Source organism: Tubulanus polymorphus, chromosome 7 (genome assembly GCF_964204645.1).
Source record: "Tubulanus polymorphus chromosome 7, tnTubPoly1.2, whole genome shotgun sequence".
Classification (NCBI taxonomy): domain Eukaryota; kingdom Metazoa; phylum Nemertea; class Palaeonemertea; order Tubulaniformes; family Tubulanidae; genus Tubulanus; species Tubulanus polymorphus.
The window spans coordinates 15,296,564-15,311,828 of NC_134031.1; the positions used below are offsets into that span (position 1 = coordinate 15,296,564).

Sequence of the window (15,265 nt, forward strand, 5' to 3'; positions counted from 1 at the left end):
CACAACTCCCCTTGACGCCCGAACAACTCCCCTTACACGACTCACACGATCCCCTCACAACTCCCCTCACACCTCCCCTCGCAACTCTCACTGACACCACTCACACGATCTCCTCACAACTCCCCTGACAACACTCACGACTCCCCTCACAACTCCCTACAACGCCCCTGACACATCCCCTGACACCCCTCACAACTTTCCTCACAACTCCCCTGACACCTCCCCTCACAACTCCATAAGGGTTTTAAAGTTAGTGCGAGATAGTTGTGGTTCGATGAATGACGTTGTGTACGATTGGTTTGTTATTCATTTTCAAATGAACGAGAGCTAGGTTCGGAACCGGGACGTCTCGGTCTTTCCTCTTCACTATTAGACATGAACCATTACCGTTTCGAACCCGGGACACCCCTGTACATCCTCTATTCAGCATCAGGACCGCTCTGAATCAATAACGAACCTGCGACACCGGTTCAACTTCGTAAAATATTAATGAGAGTATATCTAGATAGATGGCGCATGCGAAATGTAGTGCAGATCTTTTCAATTAATACGGAAATTTGATAGTTCCGCTAAATTCCAATAGATGGCGAACACATGGCCACGAGCAATCTGTGTATATTTAGCATCAGCTAGGACCACTCTGCTGAATCAGTATCAATTATTACTAGCAGGTTTGATCCTGGGACACCCCTGTACATCATTATTATTCAGCATCAGTACCACGCACTCTGAACCAGTATCAGTAATTACTTGGTTCGAACCCGGGACACCCGTGTAAGAATCAATGGACTGAGTTCGAATCTAAGACCTCCCGGTTGTCTTCTATTCAGCATATGGGATAATCATGTGATGACACCTGGCTATTCGAAAGTATAAACACCCAAACGACGAAATGTAAATCTTGCATTTTATTTGATATCAATAAAATATTGTCGGTACATGCAGCATATGAATTAATACACACGGATATAGACACGGTTTAAATTTCATCTACGATTACAGATAGACATGGTTTAAATTCATTTAATCTATCATTATAGACTTTAGTGCAAATATTCATTAGTGGTTTTAATCTCTTGATTCACAATCAACTCTGGCCTAAATCAATGCTGGTTCTACTTAAACTGGTTTAACCGATGTATTTGTCAGTAACTACTAAATAAGTCTATTTACAAAATAATCTCTATTAAATCTACATATAAAATATACACAAGACTTTTCATAACAAAATTATCATTTTACATAAAACATTCTATAGCAACCATAGTAACGCAAAATATACTCATTTCTTAATTCCAAAAAATTTCGAAAACAAATAGAAAATTTCAATGCACAGAATTCAATGTATAAGTTTTACAAGATTTTGGTCCCAGTTTTTCAAGGTTTTGGTCCCCCCAGTCTCTTAAAGGAATGTAATTATCTTTTACTGGGGAATTCACAAATTTATCCCGCAGGCATTAAACCACATCACCAACTGACTGGTTAAACCAAATCACCAACTGACCGGTTAAACCAAATCACCGACTTACTGGTTAAATAAGATCGCCAACTGACTGGTTAAACCACATCGCCGACTAACTGGTCAAATAAGATCGCCGACTGACCAATTAAACCAAATCACCGACTAACTGGTTAAATAAGATCGCCGACTGACTGGTTTAACCACAATGCGACTGAATGTAAAATCAGATTGCTGGCTAACTTGTTAAACCACAACGCTGACTGACTGGTTAAACCACATCATCGACTGACTGGTTAAACCACATCCCCAACTGACTGGTTAAACCACATCGCCGACTGACTGGTTAAACCACAGCACTGACTGGTTAAACCAGATCATCGACTGACTGGTTAAACCCCATTGCCATTTAACTGACAGGTAACATTAGATCCCCTACGGACTGGTTAGATGAGATCGCCGACGGACTGAGCTCGTTTAGTGATTCCCTCCGCTGGTGAATTTAACTGATTGTCATTCAGTGTATGTCTATTGTTGTCTATTGTTGTATCGGCACGGCGACGGATGACCCGTTGTTCGGGTGATTTCTGTTTGACGTACGATGCATTATTTTTCGACGGTTTATTTGAGATGATAACCCCGCTGATTTTAACCGAATCTTTTCCATTGTTTTTCTCGTTGCTACGGTGATTTTTATTACGTTTTCTCAGCGTGAACAGCGCGGCTAATCTCGATTCGCGTTTTTTCGTTTCGGTCGGTGGGTCGGTCCCGCTGTCCGGACTTGATTTTCGACCATTTTTACCCATATCCGGATTCGATTGAGTTTTTAACATTTTTTTCTGTTTCGCCTTTTTTATATCTAAACTCCTGAAATCGTTGATCGAATTAATCGTATTTTCGTTTAGTTCCGTGTAAGTGACGTCATCGCCGTCGCTGTGCCGCGGTCCGATACTGTGCCGCGGTCCGTAACTTTCCGGCGATATCAATCCGGTGAAGGGCATCGGGACCATTTTGTCTTCGTCTATTTTCATGTACGTATTCTCGGAACCTTCGATGCTGACTTTGCGCGATAATCTCAATTGCGTAGAAGAGCGCCCTCGCGCCGGTTTAGGCGGTACTAATTCCGGACCGACCTCGCAACTCGAAGTTGCGCGGGTATAGTTTGACCGAGCCGCGGTCCGAGTCGGAGTCTGCGCCGCAGTCCGAGGTTTTATGGATGTTTCAATGTAGTCGGATGTATCTATGTAAGCGGATTCGGGTTCGCCGGCTGCCGGTAACGGCGGTGGTTGCCGATAGTTACGAGGAGTGGCCACTCCCTCCGATCTGGTCTCGTTCAAAATATCTTCCAAACTTTCGCAGTTATTCGGAGATAATACAATAGGGGGCGAACGCGTAGTCGATACTTTTCTCGTATCGTTCAACAAATCGAGGTTTTCGCGACTTTTCTGAACGTCTTCCATCGGCAAATACCCGCACTCGTCTGCGTCGAGAGCGTCGACGTTATTCCGCGGCGACCTTGACCGACGCGTATCCGCGTTGTACCGATACCCGTTGCTAGGGTTTCGATGATGAGCGGTATCTACGTTCGATTTCGAGCGTTGATAAACTCGAGGCACACGAGGGGTCGACGTGAAAACCTCGTCAGTACAATTCAAATCCTCGTATAGTCTCGTCGCGCCGCCGCCGCCCCCTGCTGGTGAATCGTTTACCGATTTCGTTTGTCTCGGAGGAAGCGGGCCGCTAGCTCGTCTCCGTGGTAACGGCGGAGGTGGTTCATCGCTGGTATTCAATAATGACTTCCTGAAAAACATCATTGATGGTATATTGGCTTAACACCAGGTGGCACTGCACTGTATTCCATTACTTTTTATTATATATTATCATTTATTTCTTAATTTTTATTATAAATCATTTATACATAGTTTGGCTGTACTTTAAGTGATGAACCCTGTAAAAACTATTTGAATTTGAATACGTTTAATACCGTCGATATTTTGAAAAACCCAACTGTCCAATTGGCTAAATTCATCCAAAATCGTTATCGTAGTCGCATCATACACACTAGGTGGCACTGCTTACCGTTCTTGTTCCAATTTCTCTTTGACCGATTGTAACAATGCGTGGTCGACATCGGGTGCTGCTGTGGCAACCAGATCAGGTACATTTCTCATTTTAAATTCAGTTTCTATAAAATCAATATAAGAAGACACAGTGTAAGGGGTAGAGAGGGGAGAGAGGTACAGAGGTTAGTAAGGGAGAGAGGGAGGGAGGTAGAGAGGTTGTAAGGGAGAGAGGGAGGGAGGTAGAGAGGTTGTAAGGGAGAGAGGGAAGGAGGTAGAGAGGTTGTAAGGGAGAGAGGGAGGCAGAGAGGTTGTAAGGGAGAGAGGGAGGCAGAGAGGTTGTAAGGGAGAGAGGGAAGGAGGTAGAGAGGTTGTAAGGGAGAGAGGGGGAGGTGGAGAGGTTGTAAGGGAGAGAAGGAGGCAGAGAAGTTGTAAGGGAGAGAGGGAGGGAGGTAGAGAGGTTGTAAGGGAGAGAGGGAGGGAGGTAGAGAGGTTGTAAGGGAGAGAGGGAGGGAGGTAGAGAGGTTGTAAGGGAGAGAGGGAGGGAGGTAGAGAGGTTGTAAGGGAGAGGAGGCAGAGAGGTTGTAAGGGAGAGAGGGAGGGAGGTAGAGAGGTTGTAAGGGAGAGAGGTTTGTCGTACCTTGTTGAAATAGATGATCGTAAAAACCACTGTTACGACTCTGTTCTATCAAACGTGAAGATCGCGGGTTCAAAACTGTTAAATTCCTCAAACGGTCGTATTCTTCATTCATCACTGCACCAACATCTACCAACTAGACAACAATAAACACATAGTTACTACCACTAGGGGGCGCTCAGGGAGGACAGGCATATACAGAAAATGGAAGGGGACTCGAGTAGAGGGGAGGGGTCTAAGGGATTCCAACACCGGCAGATACAACATTGTCTACGACAACAACCACTATACGAGACAAATATAACTGTGCTTACCCCAACAACTTATCCTCTATTCAACTCACTGATAAGCGGTACATTATAGAACAATTCGATATAGTTCTTAATCTGAGACTAGTAACAGCAGGATTGTTTAAATCTGGGAATAACCTACCTCCGCGACGCTGTGCTCTTGATGTATGAAATGGTCCAACAATCCAAATATTTCGTTATCTTGATCTCTGCGAGTTCGAAATTCGTAAATCCCTTCTCCGAACGGAGCGCGCCTTCCCGCGATGACCGTGAACGAGCCCTTGCCGCTCGTTTGATACGTACGTATCGATTTCAACGGCCATTGCGCGATCATCGCACGACTCGACTGAAAATATAAACCGGACGTGATCGGCGGGTGCTGTCGCGTAGTGAGTAAAACGGGAACTAATACGACACGTACCTGTATAGCTAAACTGACCCCCCACGGAGATATATGTAAGTAACACACTGTATTCACACTGCCGATAGATTGATGAGAAACTGAATTCACAGGAGAAACTAAAAACGATTGACCTATCAAATGAATAAATAAATAAATCAGTCAATAAATAACTAGTTTACAGGAGAAACTAAAAACGATTGACCTGTCAAATAGATAGATAAATAAATAAATAAATCAATTAATCAATTGATCAATGAATAAATAAATATCATAAATAAATAAATAGATAGATAAATAAATCAATCAATCAATTTATCAATGAATAAATCACTTAATAGATAAATACCGGTAAATCAATAAACATTTATAGATAAATAAATAAATCAATAAACAAATATTATAGATAAATAAATAAATCAATCAATCATTCAATCATACAGTTAATCAGAAAATGGAGAGAGTTACTTTACCTTCTAAATCTTGTTTGAGAGCAGTTTGGGTTTGTAAATAATAAACGAATTCATCGATTAAACGTTGATTCGTCGAGGCGATGAAAACTTTCTGATTCTGCGTGCGAATTTCGCAGACGAATTTAGAATCGATTCTATTTTTAGTAACGCGATACATCGGCCATAACGATATGCGACCTATAATTAAAGAAAAAATAACGCGATGATAGCTTGCTTGCAATGTGACAACGGGAATAGGACAAGATGACATTGATATAAAATGGTGAACGGAAAAAATGGCCAAGGAAAAAAGGCCAAGGTATTTGCCTAGGAAAAAATGGCCACGGAAAAAAAGGCCAAGGAAGATTATATAGAAAACTAACCATCATTTCATTGACTAACAAGAAATCAAATGCTGATGTTTTGACATGTCATTTTTTGAGATTATTAGATCTATTCCTGGATAAGTTAAGGTAAATCTGTGATGAGCATATCTCATTTCGATGTTATCAGACACTACACCAGTTTGCTATATAAATCACCGGACAATTTCAATGCATTTACCTTTGATGATTTAAGACAGTCTGTACCCTAATAGCTTACTTAGATGTTTTGAAGTATTAATTGAGTTAATTTATCAAGTTTAAATTTATCACTATCAAGTTTATCCGTTGACCACTTGCATGTTAGTTCTTGATATATTCATTATATGTAGTAATGAAATGATATGTAAGTTCGTCACATTTCTGAACTCATTCTACCGATTTCAATTGTTTTAAGCCCCATTAAAAATAAATGAGGTCAATAAATTGAGAGCTTAATGTTTTATTGTCAGTAGTTTTCATAAATTTTCCCTGGCCTTTTTTTCAGTTGCCGTTTTTTTCATGGCCATTTTTTCCTGGCAATTTCTTCCGTGGCCATTTTTTCCTACATTCATTTGGAGAAGTAACAGAACCATCAGAGAACACTTTTTTACTATAATAATATGTGTCTTATATAGCGCTAAATCAAGCAAGGCTGCTCAGCGCGCTTTACAATTTTTTTGGCATTATTACCCCAGCTATTTAATATTCTAACATGTATCAGTCATCTCTCCCTGGGAGGAAGAAACACCGAGCCGGCTAACAAGCGCTCAGGAGTTATTCTATCAGGCCAGGTAGGCCTACCCATTTACTCCCGGGTTGAGAGAGGCAATGAGGATAAGTGCCTTGCCCAAGGACATTTCAGTATTGTACAGTTTTTGAACCCATGCCCTGACTTCCCAGAGTCGAAACCCTGTAACCACTCGGCCCACCACTACATAACAGAATAATCAATAACTGGACCTCTCTCCCACCGGACGTAGTATCAGAACCATCCGTGAACCCTTTTTAAAACAGGTTTGATAAACTATGGCAGGGCTACCGAAACAACGCCCCTATAACTAATCTACAAAAAAAACGAATGCCATTTCTTGCAGCAAACGCCGAGAATATTTACAACGAATGAAACGTTGAAATGGTCCTCACTCATTCATTCAAAGGAAAATTTACAGAATAAAGCAGGAGTGTCGGGGAATTAAAAAAATCCTAATGGATTTGTCTGGTTGAATCCCCGACACAAAACATCAAAATCGATGTAGACATTCGCTACGAAGTCAGTCTAATCCTGACAAGCAACTCATCCAGTCTTACCTTTAGCGTCAGTTTGAGGCGAATTTGGTTTTTTATCGTGATATTCGAGATATAATCGATCCGCTTGCCGCAGCAGGAACCAGTATTTCTCTTTATGTGAACCTTTACCAAGTCTTAACGAAGATTTCTTTTTATCTAGTGCCGGTAATTTCTGGAAGCTTCCCTACAAAGATATACTTACAATAATAATAATAATAATAATAATAATAATAATAATAATAATAATAGACCTAATAATAATAATAATAATAATAATAATGGACCGAATAATAATAATAATAATAATAATAATAATAAATACTTTTATCAAAGTTGAAAGTTAAAAAATCAATGTCCAAAAATAAAACAGTTGGACTTGGGGTAAACAAAAATGTTGAACTTTCAACTAAAAATAGCGGAAATTTAATGATATCTAAATCTGACCTAGAAAAAAAACTGGCTATTATTTATGAGTGTAAGAATGCCGCCTGAGTTGTAGCCTACTAACAGCCTAATATACTGCTTGAGATAGGGGCATGTTGAATAGCGACATTGTCTAGAACCACTAAAGTCACAATGACCTAATTGCACTTTCTCTTATTTCCTGAATCAATTAACTGGTAATTAACAGATAGGATCAGTCTAGCTCAGTGATAGCTATGTGTGTGTGTGTGTGTGTGTGTGTGTGTGTGTGTGTGTGAGTGTGTGGTAGCTATGTGCCTGAAGGTATTAGTTAACCCACCCACACAGCTAGCAGGTGTGGTCAACAACAATAGTAGGGGCCTACAGCTAAACAAGACTTAATAACTGACTATTTGTCTAAATAACTGATTGTCTATTTCTTTAAATAAATGACTGTCTATTTCTCGTAAATGACTGTCTAGTTTATGTTTTAAGTTTAAATGAAGAATCATTTTTGAAGAATCATAATTTATTAGGACTGCCTGTTTCCCGTGGAGCTGCTTTCCATCCCAGGCATCCAGACCCCCTCACATCCATGCTGCCCTGATCCCTGCCCACACCTCAATCCCATCCTCTCTCCCTTCGTCTCAGCACGAGAAACACTGCAGCGCCAGCAGTCTGACTGAGTAGTTAGTGGGGTAAAAACGAATTCATTTTTTCGTCCATTCGTTCATTCTCCGAGCTCTTAGTAACTAGGGTAGTCTCATTTTCCCCCCTGTGTAAAACCCTTATTATCGTTGGCTTTTTCACAGCCACTGCCCACTGGCACTGCCCAGCAGCCGAGTCAGACTCACTCACAGTCACAGTCTCACTCAGTCAGAAACTTACCTCGAATATCACTTCCTGACTTTCCTCAGCCATATTCAATTCTCCAAATCCTGTCACGATCGTTCTCTCTATTGACTATTTACTTGTTAATAATACTAAACGATTCCTCGTATCCAATCATTGTTGTGGCCGCCCGCACCCGCTCGCTCGTGTCCGTGTTGTTTGTGAGGCGTTTGTGACTCAATTTTTAATTGCAGCCATTTTGTTTACGCTATTTAAGTGTCGCATTCTAACGACAAACGCGTGAACCATAATGGTTATAAATAACCCATATTGGTCGCCCGCGATAGGTTTAGAGCCCCTATTAAGCACCACCTAGACTGGTTGCCGGTCTAACTGCTGGCACGGGCAAACATTCTAAATCCGACCAATTATTTAAAGGCAAAGTAGTTAGTCCGCTGAACAAATAGAGTAAAAACAATTAATTCGAATATATACGTAAACTCTTTATTTGTGGCGGCTAAATAAATACAATACAATAAATAAAACATTTATATTTAGTGTTGACGTAATTCTCTGAGCAGAAATTATTGATAGTATATACTAGTCTGAATACACCAGTCGTTGTTACCGGTTCCCTACATCGTTGTTTGTAGAACAACGGCTAGGTACTAGACTATGATAATACCGGACACAGTAAACAGCGTAGTATCCCACAAGTAACAAAATGCACAGTATTCCTGTAGGATAGCTATCAGGACAAAGTCGTAACTAGTTAGTTACCTAATCATTGGTGGTGAAGCTTTTTATACCAAGAAAATATCCGATCGCAAACTAGAGGCCACAGAGCGGTTACTGACTAAGTCGAAACGTTCAAAATAAACTACTATAGTCTATTTATTAATGGATGAGACCTGTTTTTCTGAGATTTTTCGCTTACTTTTACTTACGTACACCTCATTTGGGTTTAAGACCTAAATGAGGTGTGTACCGGTACTCCAAAAAGTAAGCGAAATATCCCAGAGAAACGGGTCTCATCCATTAATAAATGGACATCAGTTCAAAGAAACATTTCAGACTCGTTTTTTCTGTATTCATAGGCGTCCCCAAAGGGGTGCGATGTAGCCAGGGTATCCCTTTTTGAGATAGCTAACTTCTAGTTAGTTATCTATGTAATCAATGTTCAAGATTTTTCTTGCCTATTTGACTAGTCTTTTAACTCTAGATGTTAGAGCCTGTGCCCAGTTTCACAAAAACGATTAAGGCCTAAATCGATTTAACATAAACTGAATTAATGAAGAAATTAAATCGATTTAAGAGATAAACCTTTTTGTGAAACTGGGCCCTGGAAACGATCTCTTAAGCCTCAAATTTTCAAAAAGTTTGGGGAAGGCCCACCAAACAACTGACATTGTGCATCGATACTGGATTGATGCTTATTTGAACCCCCTATGAAAATTCCGGGGGACGCCTTTCACCCAGCCCAGGCAGTGTTTGTCTCCACCGTGATCTCCATCGCTCTACGATCCTAGTGTAACCAACACAAAGGACACTAAGGTTCTTGGTGAAGGGACGCCTATAGGGTATTGTGAGATCCAACTGATCGTTTCAACGCAGACTCGAGAGCGTCGCTTCAAACGTTTTACATTCTGTGCCGGCGGAAAATTTGATTATCTCCTTTTGATAAGTTGTAGAACCGGTTCCAGCATCAACATTCACATACATACATCACACATATTAAAATTACTTAGAGATTAAAATAAACGCCTTAGATCCAGAGTTACGAGACACTGAATTACTAATGACGACCTTCTCGGAAACTGGAAATTATTTGATAAAAGCTATTCTTAAGTAGACCCTCAACGCAATGAAAAAGAGTAAGGAATGTCAAATAATTTGTGGCGTCGCGGTACAACTGGAGTCGGAGCGTTTAACCCTGGTTTATGTACCGTAGTTACAGTTATGAAATTTGATCGAGTTTTAGGAATGTATCAGTTATAAATCGATGAATAACAAAAAACAGTAAATAGTATTTACATCGCGTTAAACCCCGGAGACCCGAGATTTCTCACTTTCGATGATTTAAACCCAGGATTTCTCTACGAACTAACCGTCAAATAGAGACCTCCACGAGTGAGTTTGAGCGTTTCACCCTGTACCGACAGACACATTTACCAGTTCCATATTGATTGTTTTTCACAATGTTACCAAAGATTATACACAATAAGGATACCAACAACTTCATAACTCAACAAGACAGTTTTTGATATGAGTCCATGCAGCTGAGACCCAGGAGCTGAGTCCCAGTAGCTGAGACTCAGGAGCTGAGTCCCAGGGGCTGAGTCCCAGGAGCTGAGTTCCAGTAGCTGAGTCCCAGTAGCCGAGACCTAGGAACCGGGTCCCTGAAGCTGAGACCCATGAGCTGATTGCTGATTGGACGGACGCAAACAGATTGTTGATCATATTCTCACTTCTCTTCATCAATTTTCACTGTTTTATTTTCTCTAGTTGAAGTTTTCTGAAAATTGAATGAATAGTTCAATTACTCAACACTAGGTGGCAGAGTTGAAACAATTGTGCAAAGGAGCAAGTCGAAGTTAGGATCAGATAAACCCAGGGGGTTAGGGTCAGATAAACGAAACCAGGGGGTCGGGGTTAGATGAACCTCGGACCAGTAAAGGTGATTAAACCCACAGTTGAAGTTACTGATGGTTAAAACTGAAAGATTACAATGTAAACAACCACAAATCGGGACTCAGTTCCTCATTCTTAGATTCTGTAGTTAAAATGAGTTATACATTGGAACCTCTCGTTATAACGAACTCGGATACAACGATTCATCGGATTTTACAAATATAGAATCTCGTTGCGAGTAAGAAAATTTATTCAATTTCACACTGGATAGAACAAACTATCAGTGATAACGAATATATTTTCTGGTCATGAGAAGTTTGCTGTAACGAGGTTCCACTGTAATATCTAAACTGTAGAATCAACTGTGTCTTGTTCATTTTTGATAAAAATAGAAAAAAAAAAACAAAAATTTTTTCTCATGAATTTAGTAAAAATAAGCAGCCCAAACACCAGGACTACAGTAAACCGAGACTTGGTTAGAAAAAAAAACAACAAAATAATCCATGTTACCGAAATGGTTCAACAAATCTTCTGACATCCTGTAAACGGTAGCCGAAAATCATCAGTTTTAGTGAAAAAAGTCACGAGAAATTCGAGTAGGAGGAATCCAATTCGAAGAGAAATCGATTTCAGCACTCTTTCGGTGACAAACTGACAACAGCTGCAGGTTTTACAACAAGCACCCAACGTGGCCGAGTGTTATGTGACCAAGTAGAAGGTTAACAACAGAGAGTATATCAAGTTAGCAGCGGGACAAGAGGGTGTGAAACTTACGTCTCCGGTGGATGTGTCCTTTGTAATATTAGCCTTTTCCACATCGTCAGCTGCCGTCGATTCCGTTTTCGTTGAGTCCATTTCCATCTTTTTAACCATCGCGTAACTGAACGCGCCCGATATGACCATCAGGTTGCTGCACCACCAGAGAACGCGTTTGAACTCGTGTTCGAACAGAACGGCGAGCACCGTCTGTAAAACGGCTTTCGAATTATTGCTGATGTGATGCGTGACCGGCGACGTGTAATCGATCTGCAAATTGCTCGCCCAGCCGATCAGGAAACTCAGCCCGCCCGACAAACTCAAACAGATCCAGAACGTCGGGTCGTTCATTTTCGTGTTAACCACCGCCGATAGTTGATTCGTGCCGATGACGAACGGAACGAAAATGAACATCGCGTTGAAATTGTTGTAAAACGTCACCGAGATGACGCTGTTGTCGACGGTGTCGAGCGCCTTCTTCGTGTAGATACCGCACAGCGACACGAACAGACTGGTCGTCAATCCGTAGATCACGCCGACGAGCGACAGAGTACCGGCGACTTTCTCCTGATCGACGCCGAGAAAGAACCCGGCGGCGACCAGTAGACAACACGCGACGATTTTCACCGACGCTTTCTTGCGCAGGATCAACGCCGAGAAGATGACGGTGAATATGAGCGTCATCGACCGCGCGACCTGGAAGAACGCGACGCCGACGTGTTTCAGGCAGAGATTGTTGAACGTCAACATTCCGACGAACAGACACGACAGGATAATCACGTTCTTCTGCAGGATCGTCTTGCGGTTGATCGGCGGCAGCGGCGATTCGCGTTTCAAAACGAATCGTGAAAACAATGAGATTCCGACGAGAAACAGAACGCTCGACACGCACTGAAACCACGCGACGAACAACGAGATATCGGCGGCCATGTTTTTAGTGCCGCCGACTAGATATTTATTAGCGAATACCATAGATATAGAAACGGTCCAATAAGTGAGCACGACGCCAACTATCTGCAGCGGTGATTTCTTCATCTTGAAAAACTGAAAAATAATCAATAGACAGCTATTAACCCTTTCAGTGCTGGCTAATTAATACCCTATAGTGCTGAAGATAATTTGAAAATTCTGAAAAATCCCACCCTAGTGTGTCGAATAACGGGAATAGCACTATAGTGCGTCTACACCCAGGCGCGGTTTATCGTTAGTTACTAATATTTCACTATGTTTGACAGGTGCTGCCAGAGAGTTAATTAGTAATTACTAATTAAATCAATACACTGCAGTGCGGTGTACTAGCAAAATCCATCACTGATTCGTACACCGCACTGCGGTGTAGACACACTGAAAGGGTTAATGAACAGTATCAGCACCAGCGGCATCTGCAGCATCAGCAACAGGGGCAGCTGCACCAGTACCATCACCAGCCGTAGGGGCAGCCGCACCCGCAGCAGCATCAGCAGCAGCGAGGAAGACCAATGTCTATTGACTTGAGAGGACATCCGATGGCCTAGCTCTGTACATAGGCCTACCTGATATAGGTCTATATTGCTCCAGAACCAGGTCTAAAATGACAAAAATTGATCTTTAATCCATTTTACACTGTATTGAAGGAGTGCAAAAAAGTCTTCTTCATTTTCTCTTTTTAACCCCTTTCAATCCACACTTTTTGGAAATCCTTCAATACAGTACAAAATGGAAATAATCAGTTTTTGCTCCACTGCTCATTCTCCGTGCTGACCCTGTTACATGACTTATAGACGTTAAACCATTTAGGCCTACATACAAAGGTCTATCATTTCAATACAAGTGCAGTTCAGGCCGTTTTATACATAAATCACACAATTGTTATTGCAGCTGTCCGTAAAGTAGATACGGTCTCCAAGGAGGTGGGGGCAAGAATGAAAATAAATACAATAGGTAGCTCATGTGAGTCTCCTCACACTGTGTTTACCATTAACTCTAACAACACGTAACATATTTCACCAAAGACCTAATAGTGTCAGATGTAGTAGTTCGTTACCTAATCGCTGGCAGCTTTTAATCGGATGTGGCTTGTGAAAATATCCCGATCGCGCGAAACTAAACCACGGGGGTGTCAGTAAATTAAAATACCGTCGAAAAGGGAATGAAAATTAATATCATCAATAGCAGCTGAGCTTCCTCAGAACACTGACATACCGATAACCCTAACAACACAAAACTTAAGTCAGTAACCTGTCCGTCACAGTGTGGTTTAGTATCACGATCCCAAACCACAGAGAGCCACGTCCACTGGGGTTTGGCGATGGGCTTGGATTTTACTTCCGGGTTGCTGATAATCTCGCGAGAATGGCGCTAAATGTGGAGCGCAATTTAATTCAAAATATCACAAATACCTTTATGTGTTTATATTGTTCGAAGTGGATATTTAACCGTATACGGCAAAGTATTTACTTCCGCTATTTTACCATACGTTATTATTATATATAGTATTAACTAATAAAAAATAAAAGTAACTAACAATAAAATCATTATATTGGGTTTAGGGTTTCGATAGGGTTTAGTGTCGAGAGGGTGAGAAGAGGGTCCAGAGGGTTCCGTTTTACCCCTAGGGATAGGATTAGAGTAAGGTGAGGTACTATAGATAGTTAAAACATTCGGTTGGTTTTCAGCGAGCTCGGTGGTCTAGTGGTATGACGCTGTAATTTACTAGCCCGGGTTCGAGTCTCGCTCTATCCGCTCTATTTTCTCTAACTCCGTTCTCCACACTTTCCTTGAATTTTCTAAGTCGCGCATGCGCGGCGTTAATCGGCCAATCAGCGACAATGTACACGGTAAAATAGCGGAAATAAATACTCAGCTGTATACGGTAAAATATCCACTGCGTATATTGTTTATTTATCCGCTATAAAGTTCTGATAAATAATTGGCTGTTACGGATCAGTATCAGGCGGCCGCGATGCTTTACTATAAGAAATAAAGTAGTTTTATATAGTTAAGCATCGCGACCGCCTGAAGTAATTCCAAGCCCATTGCCAAACCGCTGTGGTGGCCACGTCCGTATTCAAATAGCCTAACTTTTAAGACCCCATCTGTCCTGATTAAAAATGATTAGAAAACTAACTACACGAAACTGAATCAAGAGTGCACAGTCTTGTACGTACTGGAGGTCTGAGCCAGGAATGGTGCGAGTGACGACGTGAGACCGAGCGAGCGAGTCGAGTGGGGAGTGGAACTGGAACATCGAAAAGGGGTGATAACATTTGATTTGGCCGGCACCGGGTCTTCTCGCCTCCGCCTCCTCGACTCAATCCTCTCATACACGATCAATCAGTGAGTGACAAAATAGCTCAATCAATCACAAACCTTTCAAAAGACGTGTCATACAAAATAGCGACCGCAGCTCCGATTAAAAAGAACGTCAAAACGTGAACTGACAGGAATAATTTGTTTTTAGTAGACAACACTATAACACCACCTAGCGGATACAATAATACCTACTGCCGCAGTAGGCATTGTAGCAAATTCAATTCAACGGTTTATTAACGTAAGCGTTCCGGGACTCCTAGTAGAATGCATCGAAGACTTATTTTATGGCGACATTTACAAAGGCGCCTTGTTTGGGGATTTCAAAAATTGAGGTTTCAATCATCTTTGAGAACCTAACAATAGAAGATATCGCATCCAGATGAAAGTGTACGGACCGCCCCTGC

At 41.5% G+C, this 15,265-nt stretch overlaps 2 protein-coding genes across 4 annotated transcripts; both read right to left on the bottom strand.

The window, feature by feature from the left end:
* Window positions 1-905: 905 nt before the first annotated feature.
* LOC141908932 (uncharacterized) lies at window positions 906-8,460 on the bottom strand. The gene is made up of 8 exons (XM_074799229.1): window positions 8,241-8,460; window positions 6,972-7,134; window positions 5,320-5,496; window positions 4,868-4,980; window positions 4,589-4,792; window positions 4,160-4,292; window positions 3,539-3,644; window positions 906-3,259 (listed from the first exon to the last, which is right to left on the bottom strand). The coding sequence occupies exons 1-8, from the start codon at window positions 8,271-8,273 to the stop codon at window positions 1,906-1,908; spliced, it is 2,283 nt and encodes a 760-aa protein (XP_074655330.1). The 5' UTR covers window positions 8,274-8,460; the 3' UTR covers window positions 906-1,905.
* A 222-nt stretch (window positions 8,461-8,682) lies between these two features.
* LOC141909000 (GDP-fucose transporter 1-like) lies at window positions 8,683-14,997 on the bottom strand. 3 transcript variants are annotated; one of them, XM_074799323.1, is made up of 4 exons: window positions 14,919-14,997; window positions 11,589-12,614; window positions 11,325-11,353; window positions 8,683-10,698 (listed from the first exon to the last, which is right to left on the bottom strand). In XM_074799323.1, the coding sequence occupies exons 2-4, from the start codon at window positions 12,603-12,605 to the stop codon at window positions 10,668-10,670; spliced, it is 1,077 nt and encodes a 358-aa protein (XP_074655424.1). In that variant the 5' UTR covers window positions 12,606-12,614; window positions 14,919-14,997; the 3' UTR covers window positions 8,683-10,667. The 3 variants fall into 3 exon arrangements, with proteins under 3 accessions (XP_074655424.1, XP_074655422.1, XP_074655423.1); XM_074799321.1 differs by lacking the exon at window positions 14,919-14,997 and adding an exon at window positions 14,717-14,858; XM_074799322.1 differs by lacking the exons at window positions 11,325-11,353; window positions 14,919-14,997 and adding an exon at window positions 14,717-14,855.
* Window positions 14,998-15,265: the final 268 nt, after the last annotated feature.

Bases quoted from the DNA above. Each gene is read 5' to 3' on its own strand.
- LOC141909000 (XM_074799321.1), bottom strand. From the start codon at position 14,815: ATGTTATCACCCCTTTTCGATGTTCCAGTTCCACTCCCCACTCGACTC. The intron at 12,615-14,716 runs GTACGTACAAGA...ATTATTTTTCAG, and splicing joins ATTCCTGGCTCAGACCTCCA to TTTTTCAAGATGAAGAAATC. The intron at 10,699-11,324 runs GTAACATGGATT...TTCAATTTTCAG, and splicing joins AGATTTGTTGAACCATTTCG to AAAACTTCAACTAGAGAAAA.
- LOC141908932 (XM_074799229.1), bottom strand. From the start codon at position 8,273: ATGGCTGAGGAAAGTCAGGAAGTGATATTCGAG. The intron at 4,793-4,867 runs GTACGTGTCGTA...TTATATTTTCAG, and splicing joins GGGTCAGTTTAGCTATACAG to TCGAGTCGTGCGATGATCGC. The intron at 3,260-3,538 runs GTAAGCAGTGCC...GATGTTTTTCAG, and splicing joins GAGAAATTGGAACAAGAACG to GAAGTCATTATTGAATACCA.